This window comes from Tamandua tetradactyla, chromosome 20 (assembly GCF_023851605.1).
Source record: "Tamandua tetradactyla isolate mTamTet1 chromosome 20, mTamTet1.pri, whole genome shotgun sequence".
Classification (NCBI taxonomy): Eukaryota; Metazoa; Chordata; class Mammalia; order Pilosa; family Myrmecophagidae; genus Tamandua; species Tamandua tetradactyla.
Window position 1 is genome coordinate 37,499,989 of NC_135346.1, and position 27,404 is coordinate 37,527,392.

General features: G+C 40.4%; 1 protein-coding gene across 4 annotated transcripts in view; it reads left to right on the forward strand.

The window, feature by feature from the left end:
- Positions 1–1,012: 1,012 nt before the first annotated feature.
- SGCD (sarcoglycan delta) overlaps positions 1,013–27,404 on the forward strand; it is a 393,007-nt gene continuing 366,615 nt past the window's right edge. The window contains exons 1-2 of one of the 4 annotated variants that reach the window (XM_077137514.1): positions 1,013–1,107; positions 17,956–18,144. In XM_077137514.1, the coding sequence (XP_076993629.1) occupies positions 17,956–18,144 (189 nt within the window). In that variant the 5' untranslated portion in view covers positions 1,013–1,107. Of the gene's footprint in view, positions 1,108–1,725; positions 2,013–17,915; positions 18,145–27,404 lie in introns of those variants that run through there. The other 3 variants (XM_077137515.1, XM_077137513.1, XM_077137512.1) reach the window with 3 other exon arrangements.

Genomic DNA, 27,404 nt, shown 5'->3' on the forward strand with positions numbered 1-27,404 from the left:
CTTTTAGGTTGAAAAAATAAAAAAGGTTCTGGGTTTTGTTCCATTAAACAAACAAAAAACAAACAAACAAAAAACTAACCTGAAATGTAATGGACACTTAATGGTCAGGCACTGTGATAAACCTTTCACATGGATTATCTCATTATCTTACCTACTTCTCATCAATTCTATTAGGTATAGTCTAGTATTGTCTCCATTATTACAGATAAGGAAACCGAGCCCCAGAGAGGTTATGCAAGTGGACTGGGATCCAGAACCAGCAAGGGCCAGAGCCAAGATTAGATCCAGACCATCTGATTATAAGCTACATGATAATGCCACCCTAAGGTGATGCTGGGACATATAGAGAGAGTACATAGACAAATACCAAGAATCCCATTTTCTCGGCTCAGCTCTCATATTAACTGCCTTTGCAATGCTAGACAGGTCATCTCATCTGTCTGGGCCTCCATTTCCCTCTGTAAAAGGAAAGATAGAAACTATTTGGATTGGGTGGTCTCTGGGGTTCTTTCCAGCTGAAAGTTCTCTGATTCCATTTCTATAATTGCATCCTGACCTTAGATGTGTATACCCATCCCCCACCCCTAACACACTCATACAAACACTCCATACCAGGGCAAAAAACTAATCCTACTGAACGTGCCCATTGCAATTTAATGCTAAACCCAAGCCTTGACCAAATCCTATTATTTATCACAGCACTTCAGGAACAAACAACACTTTTAAAATCTGGCAAGCCAAATTCTTTAGAATAAGCTGCTAATGGGGTGTGAATTTTGGAAGTAAAATGTTAATATACAAAAAGAGAGAGGAAAAAAAGAGAAAACTCAAAACACATGCTGCTCTATTTAAATTGTTTCTTTTCGACAATGTTTCCTTGACAACTTAGCTTTGGCTCTTTAGATAAGGGCTTTTTTTCTCTTCAGTGTGAGAGACAAGGGGTGTGTTTTTTTTTTTTTTTTTTTTGAGATTGCCTCTTGCGTCATGGATAGAGGAAACGTCAAACGTAGACCACAAAATCCAGCAGACTGTACACAGGACATCTTGGTGGAATGTCATCTAGAAATAGTCACAGGTTCACAGAATTAGGATGCATTCTGATGAAAGGTACATTCGTTTTTCTCTTCTATTTCCCAGAACCAAAGCACACATTGCACCAGCCTGTAAAATGTTACATTTTTGGACCAATATAGTTAAAGAGCAGAGAGCAACAAAAGTGCCTGAAAAATAACTGCATTATTCTTAGTTGCAGCCGCGATAGGTGCATGTATCAAGACAGGAGATAACTCTGAAGTGCTGAACCAATTCGGAAATGCTAAAAATATTGTTCCCCCTCCAGCAATCTGAAATTTCGAGCAAAGAACTTAGGCGGGGGCAGGTAGGGAGATCAAATTAGAATCCATATCTCTCAGCTGTAACAGGCTCGTTATCAGGACCGGCAAGAGCTCAGGGGGCTAAGAGGGGGTCAGCCTGGGACTCCAGGTGGAAGGAGCAAGTTAAAAAGGGGTAGCGCGGGGCAGAAAAAAAAGGAGCGGAATTATCTCCAGCATCTAGTACCACAGAGCATAGCCCGTGTGGAGAATGGCCGAAAAATCAGAGCTGGTTCTAGAAGCGCTTTCCTTTCTGGTTGCGAGTGTGAGCCCAGCAGACGCCGCGGACGCCGTGGACGCCGTGGCAGGGGCCGAGCCTGTGCCTGACACATGTGTTTCCCATTGATAGCTGGAGCCAGCCCAGTCGTTGCGAGTTGGCCTGACAAAGCCGTACTGAAGAACAGAGTACGGTTTCAAAGCAGTCAGAAAAAGAACGGCAGTGCTGTTCAGGAAATTCTTCAGGCATGGGCAGGGACTTGGCTGCGATTCTGCAGTTGGAAAATCTGACTGGGGCAGCTTCTGAGCACAGGCTGGGCCTGCTCACACCGGGCCGGCCGAGCTGCCGTCGCCTCCGGAGCGTCCCGGCACACCCAGGGAGCGCAGGCGACTGCCACCGGCGGCTCTGGGAACCGGCCCCGAGAGGTAGGAGACTGCGAAGTTCTTACACTTCCGCTGTCTGTCCGTAGGCACTCTGAGTTTTGGGGGTGTGCATGTTGGTGTGTGCTCATGAAAAAGTTAGAGATGGATCCCTGTGACATTAGATGTGGGGTTGCGCTTTTTGCTGTCCCGAAACTTACCCTTCAAGATCTGATTTTTCGGCAGGGCAGAGACACTTTAAAAAAAAAAGTTAAGATGTAGCTGGCAAGGCTATTGTGAAAAAGGAAAGTCTGTGGATTCCTTGCAGTATCACCGGGCTCCAGTCTTCTGTAACTTTCATTTCTGCGTGGAAGGACAGTTCATTGGCAGGAAGGATAATTCTAGATGCAACTGTCTGTATGCTTTACTTCATAAGAGTTTTGAGAGAGACATTTTTAACAGAAGATGGCCCTCGTTTTAGGAGGGGATCGGAGCTTTAAGTTTCTATTTTGGATCACACTTTTAGAGTGGAGGAGCTGATACCTGTATATGGGTGTCTGGCATCTTTTTATGGGATTTTGACAGTTGTCAAGCCCACTGATACATCTACCTAGAAATATGCTGGATCAACATTTAAAATCGTGCTTCTATAGTAATTTTAGTTTCTTCTCTGTTGAATGAGTAACTTGCAGTTTTACTCTCAAAACCTAATTTGGTATTTTTATGAAATATAGACCACTTGAGAATAACAAGAAACTGTAGTTTGCTCAAAATCATTGTTAAAAGACGGAAACATAAGGGTTTGAATTTTATTTTATTGGTTAATTGGTTTTATTTTACACTTTACTAAAATCGAGTGCTTTTTAAAAATCAAATTTAAAGTAATTTTCATCAAAAGAGGGATCTCAAATTTTCCTTTTCAGTTTTGACTCTTCATACGTATCAGATAAATGTTATATATATATTATGTGTATATATACATATATATAAAAATATACATATAGGGCGGGCCGCGGTGGCTCAGCGGGCAAAAGTGCTTGCCTGCTATGCCGGAGGACCTCGGTTCGATTCCCGGCCCCAGCCCATGTAACAAAAACGGAGAAACAGAATACAATAAAACAAGAAAATGTTTAAAAATGTTTCCCTTTCTTCCTTCCTTCCTTCCTTCTATCCTTCCTTCCTTCTCTCTGTCTTTCCTTTAAAAAAAAAAAAAAAAAAAATATACATATAAGATATATTTATTTCCCCCAGGAAAGCTTTATCTTATTCGATATTTAGCCTTTAGTAAGCACATAGTATAATGTAATTGCTTTTCAGAGATGGATTCAGCTCAGATAAAGCTGGACTAAGCCTCATTGCTACTTTATGCGTACTGGCAGAGTATGGTGCTTTTCAAAGGGGGCTTGGCCAAGAGTCTGGCTGGGGAGATGGATGAGTAAGTGGACACTTGGATACTTCTTAAACACTGAAAGAGTGACTAGACTTCTTGGGATGTGAGCTCTATGAGAACAGGTGTGTGTTTACTTCAGTATTTTTAAATCTCTAAAGAGATAGCTAACATTAGAGAGTAAGGTTAGTGAGTGAAAAGTGAAGGGCTGGAGATTCTCAGAAATTTCTTTGGGTAGACTCGTACCAGGATGCGTAGAAACCAGATTTTAGTCAGTTGAGGCACAAGTTCTGTCTGTTGGCGGAAGCTCAAGATATTCAACGAACAATTTTACTTTCTTCACACTTTTCGTTCTTGGAGAAAGGAATTGAGATATGGCTAGCAGCAGGATTTCTTGTTCTCAGATGGTGTGAATGTTTTCTTTACCAAACTCTTCTTAGGGTTGGGTTGGGAAGGGGGATCTTTTAGAAATGCAGGAGTTTGGATAAGGAAGGGTGCAATTGGATACACTGTGACTTTGTTCTTTTTTTTTTTTTTTTTTGTCTAAAGTCCCTACTGAGTGAACAAAATGCCAAGGGAGACTAAGAACTGACACGAACCGTAGCCAAGCCCAGTGTGGGTGAAAAGGAGACTCAGTTGAACGCCAGCGTCATACTCTTCTAAATTTAGTGCCCTTTGAGTGTTGAGCAGAAGAGTCATCAAGTAGCAGCTCTAGGTTGGAAGCTTATGAAGAGCAGTGCCTATAACTTGGAAGAAACTCTAGGTAGATTCTCTCTTTCAGAAGTGGAGGAGGGTGGAATCACGCCTCCCGTGGCATTTGAAAAAAAAGAGCGAGAGACATCCAGGGCAGAGTGTAGGCATTAGGAAAGAGGAGTTGCCACATCACAGGCTGGGTGGCAGAGTGTGAGTTCCACACATAGGAATGAAACACAGGTTAGAAACGGAGCCAGTGCCGTGAGGCACCTATTTGTTCAACTTGATGAGTCTGGATAATTCAAGTCCTCAGGGCAGGGCATTGTTTAGAATAGGAGACCTCACACTCGGCCTGTGCTGCCACACTTTCTGGAAGTAACCAGAGAACACATTTTGCAAGAATGCCATTGCCGAAGGGTTTAGATTTCCTAAGCAGGGTGGGGGCAGACTCTTAAGGCCTTATTTTTAACCCATATTTGTTCCTTCCAGAGATATTTCTGCTAGGGATGTTGAGTGAAAGGACCAGGTGGAGAAGGATGAGAGATTGCCAGGAGTAAAGTTTGTTCAAGGTCCCGCCCTTGGACACTTTATTATTGAGACGGACTTCTGAAAAGAATTGTGAAATGTTACATGCACTTTATTTTAATGAACAGGTTTCTTTAATTTTATTTATTATTTTCTGTGAAAGGATACAACTCCAAGGGCATTACTACATTTTTGGTGAAAGTAATTTTTAACATTGGTCTCAGGTGATTAGGAAGTTCATAGAATCATAGGTTTGACCAGCTGGAAGGAACTTTAGCAACCCTGTAGTCCAGTGTTTCTTGAATGTGAGTTATATGCAGACCCCCTTTAACAGGAGAGAAAAAAAGAAAAAAAATCCATGTCCCCATTGTTGACTTATCTAAATAATAGTGTAATAAAAATAATTATGTCCAAACCAAAAATATCACCTAGATGTTACTTCTTTATGGTAAGCATTCTTGAGGGACTAGAACACTAAAACAAATTTACGAATTAAATTAAAGAAAACTGTTTACGATAGTGTTTAAATTATTAAAATTTGTTTCTTAAGTAGACAGGGCTTTACTGGTATTAAAAAAAAAAAAGGCTTAAAATATGAACATGGGACTGACTGCTATCTGGAGAAGTCTGTGGATTCCAACACTCTCATACTGATGTATCTTAGGTGAACAGTTGATTCTTTCACTAATTTTCTCTTTTCTATTTGCGCTTTGCCGTGATGTCCTTAGACCTGACCTGGAAGGAATGTTACAACACATTCTGCTTCCTTCTCATTATTCGTGACAATTGGAATAGAACCACTTGTTGTTGAGATGATCATAAAATGGACATAAGTGAAGACTCAACCCTTGGTCGTAAGTTGGATCCAAATGTTCTAGGATGGAATATGTTTAATAAAACAAACAAATAAAAAAGAAAAAGCAGTCAGAGCATGTAAAACAGCTTTGATAGAGACATCCCAGACCCTGAGAAGGCCCGGGGAGACCTTGTACTCTGGGGCTGCAGATTGCAGACATTGCTCCTGGCCGTTCTTGTTCCCTGGAGCTACCCCTGGAGGAATCTCGGGGCGGCGGGGGGGGGGGGGGGGGGGGGGGGGGGGGGGGGGGGGGGGGGTTGGGTTCTGAGCACACCCCATCTGCATTTCTACTGTGGCTCCAGCTTCTTCTATTTGTTTCATACACTAGACTAGAAATTTCATTTGAGAAGAAAATTGTAATGCTGGCTCAGTCAGCATTACTTTTGGCTGCAAGTAACAAACTGCTCAGAAAAGCCTAAACACATAGGGATGTCCTGGATTCGCATGTAGATGTAGACCAGATATGAATGGCCTAGGAGAGTTGCAGCAGCTCAGCAGTGTCCACCAGGACCAAGGCTCCTCTAACCATCCTCAGCACCTGAGCTCATATCCCCATGCTGCGTCACGCTCACATTTGGCCCAAGGTGGAAGAACCTTAAGGGAAAAAATACTTCTCCTCGCCTTCTGTTGTCCCCTTATTCAGGAAGGACACATTCCCTTGTAAATTAACCCCATCTCCAAACACATGGCTGGGACTAGATCACATGACCATACATCAGGCAGTGGCCCCATGGAATGATATTATCCTGACTAATTTAGGCCAATCTTCATTCACCATTTGAATCTGGAGTAGGAAGCGATAATTTCAGATCAGCGCTTTCTTCCTAAGAATGAACACATCAAAAAACAAACAAAAACCAGACTTCTCCTCTTACTGACGAGCAGGGAGGATATCTGTGGGGAGGCAATTACATTTTTGGCCACAGATGCATAAAAATATGAAGGAATGAATGAATAAAACTTTAAAACCTACTCTAATGCAATTTTTGTATTTTAAAGAAGAGTACGCTAAGACCAGAGATGATGTTTTGTTTGCCTACAGAATATAAATAATTCAAGCAAAGGCAGTGCTGCTTGGTCCTTGACTCTCATCTGGGGTTGGCCCTATGTTAGCTGACTTGGTTTATTGACAATGGCTGAGAACCATGTTAGAGAAAGAAATGTTATAATGGAATCTTAGCAGTGGGAGGTTCCTTAAATCTCACCTACCTCCATGGTTTCTAAATTTACTGAATTAAAATCTCTGAGGTTAGATGTTTGGCAATCCTTATATTTTTAAAATCTCTCCTAGTGACTCTGATGAGGTCAGCCAGACATTAGTCCACAGAATTGGGTTTGCGAAACACTTGTGGTTAAATGTTTCATCCCCAGCAGGATTCCCTTGGGTACTCTTCTTGGCAGATGTCAGCCAGATGTGACATCAGCACCTTCAGTGGTGGAAACCTCACTGTACTGCAGGGAAGCCCGGGCTGCTGTTCTCTCATTTCAAGCCTCTTCAGATTGAGCCAAATTTGCCTCTCTGTAATTGCCTCACCTGTGGCCCTGATGCACTCTCCTAAGCCACACATGATGGTAGTGGTGGTGTTTGGTGTGGAGTTGGGGTGGGGGGAGGGGGTAAAGGTGGAAGTCATCTTGTGATGAGGCCTGGCTCCACCAATGCCTCTGATCTCTGGACCTCAGTTTTCTCATCTAAAAGATGAAGCACACTAGTCAGGATAAAAGGAAGAGTTGAGACAGTCAACTAACGGAGAGGGAGTTTTACACTGAATCATCCAGGTTTTTCTGTGTTGCTGAGATTCCTCTGCAGATTCCACTACCCCTTTTATTTCGCTTTTGCTGCCACACAGAAAGGTGATAGTTTTCATTTTTGTTTCAGATTCCTGTTGCAAAGTGTGAACCACCTCATATAAAGGAAGCCGTGTAAGCCATGGCCCCTGGCCTGCCTCTCAACAGGCCTGCAAGCCTGGGGGAGGACATGTCACCAAGGGTCACTTAGTATATAAATCCTGGGAGATTGGTTTGCTCCAAAATCTTTGCTGGTGCTTGTGCTAATGGAGCTCTGGATGTGGGGGCTGTGGGTACCACCGCTTTCTCTTTTTCTTCTTTTTAACCAATAAAGCAATGGCACCTTTTAAAGCAAGCACAATTCCCTGATAAAAAGTGCATTGCCAGGGATTAGAAACTCCCTCCATTCAGAACAGATTCTTATGAAAGCACCCTGACTTCCAAATATTTTTGCCTGAATGGCTGGAAACTGTGCAGTTACTTGCCGGGGTCAAAATATGCAGCCACTGAAATGGGTTTCATTGAGCTCACCATAAGTAAATGTCAGGGTTAGCTCCCTTCTCCAAGTAAATAATTTGACAGCCTCCTGTTTTATTAGCTCTGATCAGAGTTGTGCTGCTGGGCATGGCGTAGTCGATGTTAGAGAGGTTTCTTAAGAGTAGAGACAGCTGAGAAACAGAGTCAGCCTGCCTGTCTTTAGTTCCTGTTCTTTTATATGGTTGTCTTGTCTCCTCTGTCGTCTTTCTTGCTCTTCCCCTGTTTCTTTATCCCATTCCATTTTCCCATCACCACTTGCTTTTCTCTCTGTTTGTTCAGTATGTGTTTACTCAAATCACTGTACATTCTATTAGTGGTCAAGTGTATTGGTAACATCAGAGTCTGGACAGAATTGCCTTCCCATCCAACGCCAAATGTTGCCTCTTAAAGTTGGCAGTGGCCTTCGAAGATTTGTTTGGCCTTGCCTCTGTCAAAACTCTTCCTGATATTTTCCAAGCCGAGGATTGAATAGCAGGTCACAAACCAGCAACCCAAGAGTTGGCCTGTGGGTGCAACCCTTGGCTTATAGAGGTTTATTTTAGTCTTTGAAATTGAATTAATTACAAAGCATCTAAAAGTTAGATCTGTAAAAACCCAGATACTTCTTCAGTTTCTAGAAAAAGCTGAAGATTAGCCTCGCTTGTCTGCTTTCACAAGATACAGCAGTTACTGGTAAATTTTGTTCCTCTTAAGGACATGTGCTCCCTTTGTTCATCTGTCCCACCTTTCTGGGAAATGCAGATGCTTACATTTGTAAGCTCTGTTTTTCTGAGTGATTTCTCATCTGAACCTTAGAATGGAGAGAATGATTTGTGATCATTTTTCACTTTACTCCAGGTGGTCTATGCAGCACCCATCTAGATGCCCAGGAGAACCCAGTTGGGATGCACCAAGCCTCTGTTGAGCAGAGGTGCAGTGGGACAGTGTGATGGCCAAGAGTATACACTTCAAAGTTAGACTGTCCTTGGAATAAGCACCACAGAGGGTTTTAGTTAGGATTAAAAATGTTAAATGTGATAAAAACCAGAGAAATGATTGCTGCTGGGAGTGGGGACTGATTAGGAAGAGGCATAAAGGAACTTTCTGGAGTGATGGAAACATTCTCTATCTTGTTTGAATGTTCTTTACCCAATTGTGTGGATTTAAAAAACTTATTGAAAACTGGGAATCCAACGAGTTTTGCTACACCAGCATTCACCGCAGCATTATTCATCATTGCCAGTGGATGAATGGATAAACGTGTTATATACAGGCAAAAGAAGCCATCAAAACAAATGCAGTGTTGATACATGCTGCAACGTGGATGTACCGTGAAGACATCATGTTGAGTAAAATAAACCAGACGCAGGAAAAATATTGTATATTTCATTTTTATGAATTAACTTAGAATAAGCAAATTCATGAAGACAGAAAGCAGACTAATGGTTACCACAGGCTGAGGGGAGGGGTGAATAGGAAATTGTGGTTTAATGGGTTCAAGTTACAGTTTGGGATGATGAATACTCTAGAAATAGTGGTGAAAGTTACACAACATTGTTAATGCACTTAATGTCAGGATTGTGTGCTGAAAATGGTTAAAGTGATTATTATTAATGTACCACCCCAATGTCAGATGTTAATAATGGGTGGTACATAGGAATAATGTATTTTATGCATGGCTGCTCTGTAAACTCACAACTTCTCTATTTACAAAAAAAGGTTGTTATTTATATATTATCACAACAAAAAATGAAAAAACAAATACTCATTGAACAGTGTTGTCAGGACCGTGTATTTCTTTCTAAGTAAATTGGATCTCAGTAGATCTGCAGATAGACAGACATGCATACACGCGAGGTGCCAAGCAAAGCATCTGGTGCACAGTAATTACATAATAACTTTTCACCGTTGTCGTGCTTGTTTCAGGAAACTTTGCTTATTCTTTAAAAATCAAATAACATAACAAATAACATGACTAAAAATGTGGGAGAGAACATTTCCTGTTAGAATACAGGTTTTATTGCAGGCATTTGCAAGCACAGGTAATAGCTAACGATCTTTGCCCAATGCAATTGTCAAGGGAGAGTCTCCTGAATCAATGATAATTTAATGGAACTATTGAATCACCATAGAAGGCCATGCCTAATTTGTCGTAACCAGTTTTTCATGATGTTGTAAAATTTAAAGGTTTCAGAGACTTATCAAAGATAGTTTATTACCTGGGAGAAAATGCCTATACATAGAGTAACACATTCCTTGCCTGAAGTACAGTATCCGCTCTATAAGTATTTGATGTATTGACTTGAAATCAACATCTGTGTTGACAAATTCTAGCTAAAACAATTATAAAAATACATTTTTAAGCAGTAGTCATATTTTTCTCCAAGTCTCCACATATATTTGGAGACATTTAACGCTTAAGAGAACAGACTCTGCAGCCGGTTACTCTCAGTTCAGATTCTTGCTATGTCTTTAACAGGCTGAGCGGCTTAAGGCAGACTACTTAACCTCTCTGTGTGTGAGTTGCCTCAACTATAAAATAGAGATAATTGTAGCTACCCCACTGTCATATAACCATAAGCATTAAATAAGTTAGTATTTAATACAGTATCTGGCACACAGTAACTATTAGGCAAATGTTTGCCATCATTTTTTATTGTAACGTTAAGTGATGGTTTGGTTGTTTTTTGCCTTTGGGTACTGTTCAAAAGGCATGTGTGGCAAACCCAGGGATCAGACCCCGCACCCTTAGGGAAGGAAATGGAGCCTTAAGCATGCAGAGGCCAGCGTGACCAGGGCACAGACACATGAAGATCATTAAACCTAATCATTGTTGGTAATCAACTCTCACCAGACTCTACTGAAACTTCTTTGTAACCAGATCTCATGAGGTTCTGCTGAACTATATAAGGCATCCCCATTCCTCTTGTTTTCTTGGATCACTGATTTCCATTTGTCCACCAACCATCATTGGGGGGGAGGGGCAGGAACCATCCCCTATTAATAAGTCCCAAGTAAAACCCACATCTAACTTTCTCCTTGGAGTATTCTTTGGTCTTTGTGCTGGGCTGGGCCAGAACAGCGTGTATACGGTGGTTAATGTAAGAGTGATGTGAAACAGGAGTTCAAGTAGAAAAGCCTGAAGACTGGCATTTATGGAAACAACCCATTTTCAGGTTAGCGGACTTCAACTTTGGCACTAACTTACACTGCAATTTTGATTAAGTTCTTTCACCTCCCTGAACCTGCTTTTGTCATTGGTTAAATAAGGATTGGGACTTATGTTGTCCACATTCTCTTCAAGCTTTGTGTCTCATTTTCTGATCTTAAGTGGTGGAGTCATGTTCATTATTTCGTCACATATCTTGGTCCCCAAGTCACAGAAGAGCTGTAGTAGCTCAACTGTGATTGTCATTATCTGCTTCGGCTCAGAATCATCCATGGGGATTTCTAAAGTGCTGGCCTTGGAGAACCCAGGCTTGCCGAAAAGATCAGCAGCTCCTATTAAGGAAGCTGGTCATGGGTGTGGTTTTGATGCAAAGTGTCCTTTGCAGGTGAAAACAACACTACCAAATCTGTGGTCAGCTGTTTGAAAATTCCCCCTATTCATTCTTTTCTGGTCCTCAACTTACAACATAAAAGGCCAGGTTTTGAATGATAACTGAGGGTTTCATACAGAGCCAAATCTTCAGTAATTCTTGGGATTCCTTCAAGTCTTTGCTCAAATAAAACCTTATCCAGGAGGTCAACCCTCCCATGCTTTTAAAAATTGAACCTGTTCTCCTCCCTACGCTAGCACTGCTGATCCTCTATTATATATATATATGCTATATATATAACATAAGTATAACTTGCTTTGGTTTACATGTTTGCGGTCTGGCTCTCCTTTGGCTACCGGGAGACCAGTGACCTTTGCTTTGTTCTTTAATATACTCCAGATGCCTAGAACAGTGCACTAGGAGGATCTGAAAGAAAATACCTACTTGACAAGTGGTGGCAGTGTTTCTGCCCTTTTAAAAGTGTTCCACAGTAAACACATCTGCATGACAATTCTAAATGCAGAATATCTTATTGAGGGAAGGTGAAGTATTTACCTCTTTCCCACTGGAAAGAAAATTTGGCCTGAGTTTGAATCCAGACCCTAACCAAATTGCTGGTTGGGGGGATCCCGAGGGCATTCTTTTATAACTTGGGTCCTCAGTTCCTTCAGTTGTGAAATAGTTTTAGTAATACTGATTTCTCAGAGTGTTTTCAAGAACGCCTGGTATAATTAGGAATGTATTTCACAGAAACTACCTCAACTGTCAGCTCACACATCTGCATTTTTAGGGCAGTAAGAAGGGATGTGCATACAATGATGAAATATCTGACTTATTAGAGGTAAATATTTTAAATTTAAATTGAAGGCATATATTGTACTTTGGTGGAGTACTTTGACAATATCCCTGAAAACAAAATGTATACGTATCTTGACTGAGCAATGTACTTTCTCCAGGCTTCTCTGAAAGACGTATTTGTACATTATGCCCCTTTCCTCTGGCCTTCATTAACACTCATATGCTGAAGACTTACATGTCTACACCTCTATCTGAGCCTTTCCCCTGAATTCCAGTCTCTATTTCTAAGCACCGTTGTGAGCCAGCCCCTTGGATTCCTATATGCATTTCAAAATTAATATGACTAAGCAGAACTCCTGCTCTGCCAGCGTCCTGCCCTAGGAGCTATTCCACAGTGTCCGCATCCCACTAATCTGCACCATCATTCACCTAACTGCCTGCAGCAGAAATTTTGCATTCTCTTTGACTCCTGTCATTTTCTCCTACCTTACATCCAATCTAGCAGCGAATATTGTTCTAAATAGATTCCAGATTTAGCAGACTTCCACTGGACATCCATTTCTGCCCTGGTCTGGGCCACTGGTACCTCTCTCTGGGTCCCAGGGTTGGTGTCTCACTTCTACTCTTGTCCCCTCCCATCTCATCTCCGCTGAGCAGCTCGAGTGATAGAGAAGTGAAAAGCATCTGACCCCCATGCCTCAGCCTGCCACAGTTAGTGTCCCACCCAAGGTTCTTACTGTGCTTCCAGGCTCACGTCTCAACACTCTCGCCCGCATTCACTCTTCCTGCCCCACTGTTTTCCTTCCAGCATGCTGAGCAAGTCCCTTACTTGTCTTGGGGTCTTTGCACTTCCCTGTACCATTCCCATCAATTGTGATACTTTTTCCATATGCTGCTCTTCCATGCCTTTTTCTCAAATCTAGACTCACTGACCATCCCATAAACAATAATTTGCAGTCATTTTTATGTCCTTTTCCCCTGATTTATTTTATATCATCTGTGAAATTTCTTCCCAATTGGATAAAAATTATGGGATTTTTGTTCTGTTCTTTGTTTCCTCTATTAGAAAGTGAGGCCCACAGGGTAGGGATTTTTTTCTTTCTCTCCATTTTTTCAACTGCTGGATGCCTAAGTGTTTAAATGACCATTGGAAACAAAAATTACCAGAAACAACCTCAACATTTGTCACCAAGAAGTTCCTCAAATTAGGTACTCTATGTCCCTGCAATTTAATACAGTGCATCTGTTAAGGCAGCTGGGTTCTTTGTGAACAGGACAATCCCTAAGCTGTATTATAAAGTGGGCCAAGTTCAAGCAAGGTGAAAAATTGCTCCTGTTTGTGTTTAAAAAACTCAAAATATGTGTGGCTACATTGAACATATATTCAATAAAGCCTGCATATTTTTAACATTTCAATACAGATGGGAAAGAAGCTGGTGATAGTGGTTCCTGCCAGGGAGGGAGGCTGAAAGTGAGGAGTAAGAAAGAGATTTTCTTAACTGTATAGTCTTTGGTTCTTTTAAGTATATGCCCTCATCTCAATTTTTTTTCAGTACAAACTTTTAACGTTAGGTAGTCCCATTCTTAGAAAACTGAGAGATGGACTACTTAACTTTTTAATTAATCCAAATATTTGTTTAAATAACAGATGCCATTTCTGGACTATTTCACATAAGCAGGCATTAATTCTTTTGGATGAATTTTCAAGAAAAAAATTTTTGGTTGTTTCAGAACTAAAAGCAATGAGTTCATTACAACTGCCTAAATTGTCCCAAACATCAGCAATCCAAGGTTAATGCCTTATATAGATGGCTGAAGGAGAACTGCCTTTGAAAGGAGATAGTTTAAAATCAGAGACCTCAGAATTCACATGGTTAACAGAAGACTATTTATGTGCCAGGATTACCTAAAGTGACTCAGAACCCTCAACAACCTCTAGAATGAGGCTATAAGTAAGACCGAACTTATGCCTACTATTTATATTAACTGTTATAATCATATACAGTTATGTATTCACATTCACTTTGAAATTTATGTGACTTTTGCTGGAAATTTTAACATGCAGTAATATCATCATTAAAAACCCCTAGCTTTAAAAATTTTTGTCACTTGTCTTATTCCTACGTAAGATAATATAGTTTGTTATGAGTCTGGCTGTGTTTATTCCCTTCTGCTTGCTCTAACCTACATGACCCCATTTGTTCGGGTCCCCCCTTCTTTCCACAGTCCCAACCCTAACCACTTCTGCTGAGTTTAATCAACTCCAGTCATGCTGGCCATCCTATTTAACTTGAGCACCTTCTCAAGGCCTGGGTGCCTACTATGCCCTCTGTCAGGAAAATTTGTTCCTCTTCTAGGTTTCACTTAAATACCAGCTTTTCAGAATGGCCTTCCATTGACATAAGTGACTCACTCCTCTATTCTCTATTACAGAACCCTCTTTTTTTTTTTTTTCTTCCATATCACTTTGCATTATCTCTGATGGTTTTGGTCATGGACTTGTTTATTATCCACATCAACCATCAAACTAGAAGCTCCCTGAGAGCATGAATATGATTAGTCTCCTCTTGAAGACCTGTCTGTATCTCCAGGGTCTATTGTGATGCTTGGTCATAGTAGTAGGTGGTCAGAACATATTTTTGTTAGCATTGAATAAAAGAATTAGGATTGGGATTTTCTTGAGCATTGGGTCTAGACTTTACCTATGGTTCTTACTCTCATGGTGTGTAGTTAATCTGAGATCACCATTCATTAGAGTCCCACAAATTCTTTCATGGAACAAAATATTAAGAAGCTTAATGAGTAATGGAGACAAGCCAGCATGAGAGAAATGCCCGTCCATGCCTCCTTGTTCTTGACTGTACCTTATAAGGAAGGCTGATCATGGCTCATTAATATTTTACAGGCCAGAAAGAAGAATCATCGGAAAACTTGATAGCATTGGTGTGTCTTTAGAAAATTTACTGTCTTTTCTTTTTGTCATCCCAGAAAACATAATACATTCTTGCACAGTAGATTGATAACAGCAGATTGATAAGGCAGATACTGTAACTATTTTCCAGAGAGCTGTTTTACTTGGAGGGAAAAAAGGTAAATGTGCCCTTCTCCTGAAGGAGAACCCTGCTGATATAGAAACACTGAAATAAGACAGAAAGTGATGGTTTCTGACAGTGTTAGATTAGAATATGTGCTCAGCCTCACAAAATATGAGTGACTGTGCTTCTATCCCAAGACCTTACACCGTTCCTGTGTCTACTGATAAGTATAGGAAGATAGGCAATAAGAGGTTAACTTCACAGTAGCTGTTTGCTACCTGCCAAATTTAGAAAGGAGAGTCAACAAGATGTAAAATTTATCACTATCTGAGTGTTCTCAGGCCAGTATCCCTGTTAGGATGCCAGTGGCTTGGCTGGAAAAAATGGGGTCTCATCATTTTGACGCTCAGTATAGATAAACTTTAAACTAGAAATTCAGCTTCCTTAATCATGGGGATGGGGTAATTGCTACAGGGTCCAGGAACTTCTTTAGTTGGGCCTGGCTCAGGGTTCCCTGTGACAATTTTGTACTGAATGTGAAATTTACACAAATTGGAAATCTTCTGTGATTGATGTGGGCATTTCAGAAGCCATTGGAAGAAGTTGCATGGGCAAGAAGAAGTCTCTGAGGTATTAGTGGTAGCTGCAGTGGCAGACGTGAAGCAGGGCTACCCAGCCCATGGAAAGGGTCCTCATGAGTTTAAATCATTAAAACGAATCCTCTCCTTGAGGCTGCCATGTTAAATTAATGTCAGCCTTTCATAATCCCAGGTATAAACATTGAACACTGTGAGATGATGAGGTAACATCCTTCAAGACCATGCTTTAATAATATGTCTATCTGGAATGACTTCCTCTGGACACTCTATACCTGTTTTATTAGGCAACTATTTAATTAGTCTGTGATTATGGGTAGTCATTATATTATGACACTGCCTTGACAATTGGTAGTGTCTCCCTATCTAATGGCAAAGTGATGCAAAGATTTAATACAGTCATTCTCCAGAAAACATAATCCTATCGCATTTTGTGTGCAAGAAGCAGATTGTCTTTAAGTCAACTTCATTTGTTTATAAACAGGTGAACGCTGAAAATAGCCTCATGCAAGTGTAGAATAATACTTTGAGCTTAAGTCTATTTAGTATTGGTATAATTGCATGAGTCTTTGGAAAGTAAGGCAAGTTGTATAAGCTTACCTTTTGATCTTACAGTCCTTTGCTTATTACTAGAGGATGTGCTTTGCTTATTATTAGAGAATGTGCTTTGCTTTCTAGTGTTGGCTCGATGTTTATTCATTCATTCATTGAAAAAAAAATTATGCTATTAATTATGTACCATTGTGTACCTGCTGTTGGAGTTCACAAAAAGTTTTAAAACCTAGAAGCGTTGATGTATTCAGATAGATGGCATATGCTATTTTTAAAGTATAGATTTCAGTGATTACCTTAGAACCATAAAATTAAACATATTCTGAACAATCTGGAAGATGACCTAAAAACCAAAAATGTGATTTGGGGGTGCAGATTTTGGTTTATCATCATGGCCACTTTGGCACCACATATTACTCATTCAATGGTTATTGACTAATAATATAAGAAAATGAACAAAGGCAGCCCTTATTTGTAGGGAACGCAGTATGCCCACAGGAGGACCAAGTGAAATAAAAGTGTCAAAATAAGTAAAATAATTTGAGTAGAGAAAAGCAATAAGGGATCACCATGTCACATGGGTTTATGGCTCAGCAGGGGTTCTGCACTCAGAAGACTGGGCTAAAGCACTTGGTACCACATTCATGCTATTTAATTGCATCAAATCGTCATTCCTTGTAGCACTCAGTTATTTTCCATTTTGAATGATAGGGGTTTTATAGCTTCATTTTAATTTAATTTAAGAATGTATTTGAGTTGTAGAATTTTATACAAGTGGTAAGTTTACCTAGATTTTTGTCAGAAAATACTAGCATAAAAATAAATTTTGTCAACTCTGGGGGTTTGTGAAAACTTCCTTACTTTAAAGGGGTTTGTTATATTGCATATGATTGAGAAATATTTTCCTAACTTGGCTCCCTTTACTATAATCAGTGTTTAACTAGTTCATCCCTCGCATTGGTCTGTAAACTCCTGGAAGGCCTGTTCATGTCTTGCTCAATTCTTATCCACCTTTATGTTAATTAAATAAATGAGTCAATTGATACAATTAGAATTTTATAACCCTCATGAGGGCTAACTCAGAGCTCTCTGCCAAGGGGGGCACTTCAGCATAGCCTTGTCACTTGTTGAAGATTCTTGAGTTCATTGAGGCTGAGGCCATGTCCATCAGGACCGCTTCTAACTCCGAAATGGAAGGAAGATCAAAATTGTCTTCCTTTGTCACCACCTGTCTGACAATATACAGTGATTGCATTTGAGATTTTTTTTTTAACCCCCTCAATAAATTGTATGAACGATATTATTAAGCCAGCAGATGAGCTGCTGGGATGGATTTATTTTCCCAAAATAATTCCAAACTTGATCCTCAGTCCTTTGATAGGTCTTTGAGTGCCTCCCTCATAAAGATGTTGGAATTCTCTGTGTCATTTGGAAAATGGCTTCCTGGGAGTCCCTTTCCTCCCATTGACGTGGTGTTTGTGTGGATGTCCTAATAGAGATCATGAGGGATGGCTGTATAAAAGGAGGGGCTAAAGCAGGCGTCCATAGGAGCCACTTTGGTCCAGAGGAAATGGGTTTTCAGTGTTGTCAGGAGAATAGGAAACACACAGACAGCAGCCGGCCATATCTCTTCATCAGTTGATTTTTGCTTTTTCTTTTTTCTCTCTCTCTTTTTTTCCCCTCTCAGCAGTTTAATGTGAGTGCTTCTCTCGCCTCGTTTCTTCCAGATGCCTCAGGAGCAGTACACACACCACCGAAGCAACATGCCCGGCTCCGAGGGACCACAGGTCTACAAAGTGGGCATTTACGGCTGGCGCAAGAGATGCCTGTATTTCTTTGTCCTACTCCTGATGATTTTAATCCTGGTGAACTTGGCCATGACCATCTGGATTCTCAAAGTCATGAACTTCACAATTGTAAGTATGATAGGTGTCTTTCAGCCCCTCTTGAGGAAAGGGAGGGAGGGATTGTGGAGCAAGAGGAGGGAAGGTGGAGAAGTTGTGGGAATAGGTTACAAAATATCTGGCACTCTGGCATTTTGGCTAAAAAGGATTTCTTTTCATATTAAATTTAGGACGCAGCTCCTATCCAATCTCAATTTTTCAGAGGCTGATAATTAAGTTTAGAGACAGATTACTCCTTTGGGATCTCTTGTTATGTGCTTTTTGTTGTTGCTGTTAGTTGTGTGTCATTGTTCTGTAGCTTACAAGCACTTTGAGTAAATAATGCAGGAAGCAATGTGGGATAAATTCAAAGTATTACACTTTGCCAAATTTTAGTAGTGACCATAAGAGGTTTTTCTAAGGTAAAAAGTTGAAACATTTGAGTAAAATTTGGTGTTGGGGACTATCAAGAATTCTCACTGTCCATTTATAGCTGGTAACCCGTCTCTGGTTAATTGAGAGCCGCTTCAATTTTCAGGAGAGCAGTTCTCTCTCATTTTCCATCTAAGTCATGCAGTGACAATGCTTAATTTTTTTTAAATTTGTTTTTGCACTTTGAAAAAATCATTGCTGTTGGGGCTTACGGGCCACTATAAAGACTGGACATTTACTCATTGAAGTTCAAAGGAAAAGAAAATCTTGGCAGAATGACTTCCAGAGTTACCCTGAGGCTCTGCCCTGGAGGTTCCTGGTCTATTCTAGTGATATGAGCAATTTAATTTACTGATGAGATGATAGTGAACAGTTATCTGCTGCTCTGAGAATACTTTCCTTTTTTATTCTGATGTCAAAGTAAGTAATTAGGTTGGCAATAAATATAACTCTTGTTTGATCAAGGAATGTAACCGTAACAAAATTTGCAGTAAGATTTTAGTGGGAGAAGCCCAAATGTGGTAGTGGATTTTTGCTTTTTCTGAATATGAAGTCCATGTTTTATCTTCGATACCTGATTCCATAGTCACACTTTCACTCGCAGTTCTTCTGCTTGGGCTGCTTTTCTCTGTTGTATATATTTTTTCTCCTGGATAGAACCCCTTCTTCTTGTTGTTCCCAGTATGTATCTCTGGTTATACTTTATCACTCCAGATAATAATTTTAATGTGTGTTTCCCAGACAGATTGAATTTTGAGAAGAGCAAGAATAAATCTTTCCTCTGTGTCTTTCTTTCAAGGCCTGTGGTCAATGTCTTGACTTAGGTGGTACGTGACTTAATTAGAACCCTCAGCCAAGATTGGAGATGTATTAGTCTCCCAGCTTTAAGGAGACTAGGAAACTAGCTAATGAAAAATTACCCTAAGTTTGCAAATTATCAGAGATTTCTTTCTCAAGGGGAAAAATGAAGTCTAATTCTCCTCAGTTTAGAAGACTCTACAGGTCAGTTTCCACGGTGTTGGTCCAAGGTGTTATATTCTAGAGTATTATAGGCCATTAGCTTTGGTTTCTGGGCTTATCCTTACTTTCTTTGAAGACAAACGAAATTCAGAGAATGGTTTTAAGCAGAGAATACAGAGGTGAACAGATGTGTATATCTGGAGAGCTTGCCCAAGGAGAGGGTGCAGTGGAATAGGGAAGGATACAATAGAATGGGGGAGACAGAAGTCTAGAAAAGTTTTTCTACAGGTTGAGGCTCTAAAGGATGACCTGGGCTCATTTGGTCTTAAGCCAAGTGATCTAGTTTACAAAATTCTGGAATGCAATATAACTGAAATGAACAGCTTTAAAAGAGGGCAGTTTATTAAGTTGCATATTTACAGTTTTAAGACTGTGAAAATGTCCAAATTAAGGACCAGTAAGAGATTACCTTCATTCAAGTAAAGGCAATGAAGTTCAAGGTTTCTCTCTCAGCTGGAAGGGCACATGGTGACATTTGCTAGCTTTCTCTCTTGACTGCTTGCTTCATGAAGCTACCCTGGGGGTGTTTTCCTTCTTCAACTCCAAAGATCTCTGGCTGGGTGGACTCTGTTGGTTCTGGTGGCTCTAAAGCTTTTTCCAAAATGATTCCATCTTAACGGGCTCTGGTAAGCACCCCACCTTGAATGAGTGGACACACACCTCCATGGAAACCACCTAATCAAAAGTTACCACCCGCAATTGGGTGTTTCACATCTCCCTGGAAACAATCAGAAAGGTCCCACCCAGCAGTATTGAATGAGGATTAAAGGACATGGCTTTTCGGGGGTACGTAATAACTTGAAGCTGACACACCAAGTGACTGCAATGGCCATCTGTTGATGTGTAGGAATGTTCTGTGATATTCTTTATCTGTATTTCAAAGGCTTGTATAGTAGAAAAGCTTTTGTATTTTAATATTAAATAAGAGAAATCTTGAGGCAGGGCAGTAGCAGAGAGAATAAAGATTTCAAAGACATTTAAAAGGTGGACTTGACAGGACTTGGCTACTTATTAGATGTAGGGTTGAGGGATAGGAAGATGTTCTGAAAGACTCCAGTTTCTTGCCAGTGAGATGGTTGGATGATGGGGCCCCCAAACCAAGAAATTCATTGCTTTTCCACCGGCACGTCTCTAGAAGTTGTGTATCCTAATAACCCCTGTTTAGCTATATATATATTTTTTTAATTTTTACCTACTCTAACATGACTTTTACTTAAAGGAGCTGAAAAATTTAGTGAAGAGGGGGTGGAAATTTGAGTGCAAATTTTGATAACTGTGATAGTATACAAATATGGCTTTTGGAGGATGTTTTATCTGGCAAGCTTAATACTAGGAAGTTTATGTAAAAGTGTGTATAATGCATATGAAGTGGCTATTCACTGAGTGTGTGAGCTTGGGGAGCAATGTGGCATTAAGGTAATAATCTATATGAAATCAGCTATTTCCTGTAGTTAACGAAATTGATTGCCAAAATTGAGCGTCGTTAGACCTTTCCAAGTCCAAATACTTAACTGATGGGAGAGTAATGCTATTATTAGCAGTAATTGGTACTTTATAGCAGTAACACTTTTAAGCAAATAGAGCTGAATTATTGGAAAATTGGTCTTACCCTGTGAGTTAAAAACATATTTTTCCATCAATCAGAGTATAAAACATATTCTCTTAGAATTATAATTCTACTGCACAAATAGTAATTTCCTGACATTGAAGGTCTTGAAGAAGAATGAGGTATTAACCAATGTTGTACTGGGGAACGTGGGGTGAAATAGCAAATGGAGAGGATAGAAATCAGTCAGAGAATATTGAAGGCACATTGAAGGCTTTTCTGCAGGGCCTTAAAATATTTCAGTTGGAAAAAATGATTATTTTCTACACTTGGATTTTTCAATAATTTGGGGTATAGGGAAAGCTGACACTGTATTCAGACCCTCTGTGTAATGTTAAACCAAGATAATGATGTTATCTGAAAGTGTTTCTGAGGACTTGTCAATGTAGAATTTTACTTTATTAATGGATTTGCATTCTGTGCCATCTCCAAGGATGTGTGCATAAAGATTCCTTCCAATATAGTGATCCAGACAAATATCCAACCAAAGTTTTCTTTGTCCCAGTTGTAAATCAGAAGAGAAATGATTTTTTTTCCTCCTGTTCCTAGCAGAATATTCTGGTGTTTATTACCAGATGAGAAGTGAGGTTATGCTTTAGTACTAGATTTTCTCCTGTGCATGGTTTACCTGGTTTTTTACTGTAAACACCCATAAATCAAACTCCCTTAGATTATTGCACACTGTGCCATATAAAAGAACTAATATTTATCTATCATCTACTCCGTGTGTGTTTGTCACTTAAAATCTCATCTCATTTAATTTTCAGAACAACTCAACAAAGTAGGTGTTGTTGGGGTTTGAATCATGACTGCTGCAAAAGGCACGTTCAGGTCTCCAACCTTGGGTCCTATGCATGTGAAGCCATTTGTAAATAGGACCTTCGAGAACATTATTAGTTAATTTGGGCTCAAACCAAAGGAGGGCAGGCCTTAATGCAATATGGCTGAGGTCCTTATAAGCAAAGGAAACTGTATAATGAAAGCAAAGTCATGGATACTAGCCAGAAGCTGGAAGTCAATGGAACCCAGAAGACAAAGGAGAAGGTGCTGCCATGTGCATTGCCATGGGACAGAAAAGTCAAGGAAGAAGCAAGCCTCCTAGCCTCAAAACCGTGAGGCAATCAATTCCTATTGTTTAAACCAACTCATTAAATGATATTTGTTTTAGCAGCCAGGAAACCAAAACAGACATCATTATCCCATTTTACTAAAAGGAAACCCAAAGCTCAGAGAAGTTGAGTGGTTTGCCCAAAGACACCCAGCTCATAAGTAGAAGAGCTGGTGTCTGACTTTAAAGCCCAGTCCTTTCTACTACACTGTATTCCTAATTGCTACAATGATCTGGCTCTGACAAAATTCTGATGCTGACAAAATGGTTCATTATCTTCTTTCCCATTGCGTGTCATCTGGTCAAAAATTATCCTCCCACTTGAGTGACCTTTTCTGCCCAGAGAAACACCGTGGCAGTTCTGAATATTCAGTACCTTCTCTCACTTCTCTTTGCACTGTAGCTGATGACCCTCTTCCTGCACTCTCTCTCGGTCTTCTTATTTACCCTTTGTTGTGTCAAGGCAAACATTGTATGTAAACCCAATAGTAAAACATAGGCATAGGTGGTATAAAGGCTTAATGACTTAATCCATGTAAAGCATTTATAGTAGAGCCTGTCACAGAGGAACACTCAATATTGGCAACAGAAAGTCATGGGACACCCTATATGACAATGTGGTGGTTAATGGCTCAGACTCTGGAGATATCTGGTTTAGGTACAAATCTGCATTCTGCCACTTACTGTGTGATTTTTGGGAAGTGTCTCAGCCTCTCTGTGTTGCAGTTTCCTCAGGGTGATAGCAGTACATACCTCAGGCTTGTTGTGAAGATTAAATGGGGTTAAGAATGTGAAGTGCTTACACCAAGGTCTGGCACATAATGAGGGTTTTATATGAGCCTTTGCTCTCATTATCATCATTTATTACAGGCTTGTTCTGTGCCAGGCGCTATACTGCTGCAATTTGCACTTACTATATAACTTGATCCTTATGAAGGTCACTACTATTATGATACCAATTTTACAAGTGAAGGTAGAGGCTCAGTAATTCAATTTGAGGTCACACAGCAATAAAGTGGCAGATGGGATATTTGAACCCAAGCATTTTGACTGTCTGAGCCTGGTCTGATAGGCAGTGTCTTAGTTTGCTCGGGCTGCATTAATAAAATACCACCAATTGGATGGTTTAAACTGCAGAAATGTCTTCTCTCACAGTTCTGGAGGCTAAAAGTCTGAATCATGTTGCTTTCAGGGCCGTTCTTCGGAATGCTGTAGGAGTCTGGAGGTAGGTTCCAGCAATCAGTGGCATTCCTTGGGTTTGTGGTCTAACTCGATCTCTGCCTCCATTCCATGGCCATCTCACTCTCTGCCTCTCTATGTCTGGATTTTCTCTCCTTAGAAGGAGAAAAGATGCTTTAGGTTAGGACCTGCTCTAAACCAGCTTGGCCTCATTTTAACTAATAATACTTTGAAAGATCCTATAATCAAATAGGATCACATTCACCAGACGGGGGGATTAAGACCTGAGCGTATCTTTTTGGAACCACAATTCTATCCATGACAGCCAGTTTGTTATATTATGGAGCAGTATAGCATGCTTGGCTGGGGTGGCAGGGCACTGATGCCTCGTCCTAGCCAGCCTTGAACTATATAACTTTTCTTCTGTGAGACTCAGTGTAGAAATGACTGTGTTTGACAAGACGCCCCCTAAAGTATCTGCCTGCTTGAACACTATGATTTTGTGTCTTTTTGTCTTTCCCTTTGTAGGGGCGGCTGCTTTTCCCTGAGGCATTCTAGCAGTCCAGTCCTAGTAACCTGGCCTCAAAGACCTCCCGAAATACTGCAGGCATTGATCTCCTATGTTGTCATTTAGCACAGGTAGTTAAGTGGCAAAACTTTAAAAGGCGTGGGGTTTACTGATAAGTGGCGTGATCTCTTAGCCTGGTGCAAATGAAGCCATTGTCAGATGAAGCAGAGAAGTAGGGTCACTTCATCAAACATCCTCATTTTACAGGGGATGAAACCAAAGTGGATAGCGAGGTTTCCTGACCAAGCCTCACCACCTCGGCCACCCCAGGAACTTTCTGGGAGCAGGGATTATGTGGTGTTCGTCTTTGTAGCCTTATCCCTGTACCTCGTATACAGTTGGCATTTAATATGTGTTTAAGTGTTAAGCACGCATGAGATAATGTATTTAAGTGTTAAAAACACACATGAGATAATAGATGACCTACCTGGCCAGTGCCAAGGCACATGGTAGGTCCTCTATAAATTATTGTGATACATATAACTGTGATAAATAGATATCTATAGTTTCTGGTTTCATGCTCTTTCCACTCGTTGGGATTCCAAAATTCAAGCCATTGTTATTTGTGACTATGTCAGAAAGGAATTTCCATTTGTTTAATAAATACTCACATAGCATTTACTTTTATAATTTTCATAAATCCCCCCCTACCCCAAGGGAGGCACCGTCATTATCCTGTTGTAGAGCTGAGGGGACAAGCAGGCTGCGTGAGATGTAGTCACTGGCCAAAGGTCGCGCAGTCCCTGAGCCAAGAGTTGAGACCGAGCACAGCGCGGCTGGCTCCAGGGTCCGCGTTCTTCGTGAATACACGCCGCTGCCCGCGTTCCAAGTGCTGTTTTTCTTGAAGACAAATTGAATTTGTTCAGTGCAATGCCCAAAACATGATTTATTTATCCTAAAATAAGATAAAGATCCACTGGGGGTCAGGAGAAGGCATTCTAATACTTGTAACTTGGACACATTTTAAACAGTAAAAGCCAAAGCAAATGGCCAATTTGCTCTGTAATTCCAGGACACTGGCACCTCAGGCGTTTGAGGAAGTTCAAAGAACGGTGACCCCCGTCAAAGTGATTTAAGGAGAGGGGAGTGAGGATGGACAAGCTGCAGGAAGGGAGAAGGATCTCTTGGGAATGTATAGACATGGTTGGGGCGCAGAATGCCAGCGGGAACCGAAGCCAATCTGGGGAAGACCCCCCAACCCCCTTCCTCCCTGGCCTCCGTGGCAGAGGTCTCACCCTGGAAGAGTCATTTCTGTGCGCAGGCTTGAGCCCCTCTACTGTTGCTGTCCTGCCATTGAACTCGTGTGTATATTCATGCCGCAGCTGCATCTGGGTTTTACCCTCCCGATATAATGATTTGCCCTTACCAGGTCCCGTCCTCACTTGTCCCAGGCTCTTGGTGAAATCTAGAGAGGGAATGGCATGTGCTAGTTTTGCACATGAGCTTGTAAGTGGCCTGCACACCATAAACAGCCAGATACCCAATCCGCTGTGGCAGGGGTGGGCAGTTTCCCACGGTTGGCAGTGTTCGCTGTTTGAGTAGCTGTTCCAGGACTCCCCTCCCATTGGAGAGGTCAGAATTCACTTGAGTATCTTATCTACCAGACCTAACGTGCTTGATCTTCTGTAAATGCTGGCTTTTTAAGCTTTTGCTTTAGCTTCTCATGAATTGTCTGAAGTCTCGCAAAACAAGCTGAGTGACTCCTTCCTTTACTCTTAGATCTCTACCTGGTGTTAGGCAATTGAAGGCCATGCAGTACTGCAGTGTTTTTTGTTTTTTATTTTCCCCTCTGTCTCTCTACTACACTGTGGGGAGATAGAAACCTTAACATTATCCATCTTTTTTATCCTCTGCTTTATACACCTAGCCTCGCACGTAGTAGATACTTAAAATATGATTATTGAATAAATGAGTGGGAAAAATTATGAAAAGCAGTTACTTTAAATTATCATATATAAAGATAGGTAAATAGAGCTTTATATGGCTTTTAAAATGAAATACTAGGTGATTTATTGAGGTAGACAGAGCATAAGAAAATGAGTACTTAAATTTGATTATGAAAATGTGTATTTTTAATATAGACACTCCCACTTGGGTATCAACTGCCTGCTATATTTTAATTACATGAGAAGAGAAGAGTGATAATGGAGTACAAAATAGATTAGAAGCAGGAGACTGCATCCTAGTTAATACACAGATTTGTTCAGCAAGTCAGGGAAAATGATATTATTGGTTTTAGTTATGCTTTTCATTTAATACTCTTAATAAATATATTGTGCATGTGAGTAGCATCCGCTTTAGTGCAGATAACAGCTTGACTTGAGGAGCTGGAGGGACATCCTATACTGAGACTATCATGCTTCCATTTCTCCATGCTTTGACACTTGTGGTCACCTGTAATCCATTAATTCAAGTTTATCACCCTGAAAAATTGCCACAATGTTATTTTTTTAAAGGTGGCAGGAAAATTGTAATGTAGAAACAAAAAGACAAAAATTCATTTTGTGTTGGTGATCAGTTACAAAGTATTGCTCTGTAATGCCCTGTTAGTTTGAAGCTTGCTGCATTTTATACCTTTACCAGAATGTTAATCATCAAGAATGATTTTGGGCAGGGTTTTCACTATAAATGATATAAACCAAGCTTCCCTTAAGTTTATACAGTGTATTCGGCATCTTTGCTTCAATTCAGTCTGTATCTGTTAAGCATACTACTTGTGCAATGCACTGTGCTTTTTATGAACACTTAAATTTATAATTAAAAAATTATCCTCCAGCTTTAGTAGATCATAATTTACTAGGAAAAAAGAATAGATGAGTAATTTTAATACGTTCCAGAATGATGTATTTTAAGAAAGCATGGAAGAAGAAATCAGTTGAAACTAGACAGCGTTAGAAGGCTTCTTGAGTTGAAACTTAAAAAATGGAAAAGGCCTTTTTGAGAGGTTTAAAGCAGAGAAATCCAGGAAGCAGGTGAGTTCAAATGTGATTGGGAAGCCTCAGACACTGTGGTTCCAGAATTGGTTGAACAGGTTCCAAAGTATGAATACTCGAGAGGGCCAACTGAGAAGCTTGAGTTTCAATTATAAACAAATTTGTGTGCAACTTTCTTCTGTTATTTGGTTGATATTTGTATTCTTTTGCAATTTATTAATGTTTCATAGACTCAAAATGTATTTCATTATGATTCTGAAGTCGAGAAAGCAAAAACAATGTTAGAAAATCTGCCTGAAACTATATCTGTCATCATACATCACACACAGCTGCTCAGACATGAAAGTTTTAGTTCTTCTCAGTCACGCAGCTGTGAACTCTGAATAACTCTGAGCAATCAGAAGTTGTGACCATCCCCTGGGAATCGCTTCACTTTTACTGATGCAT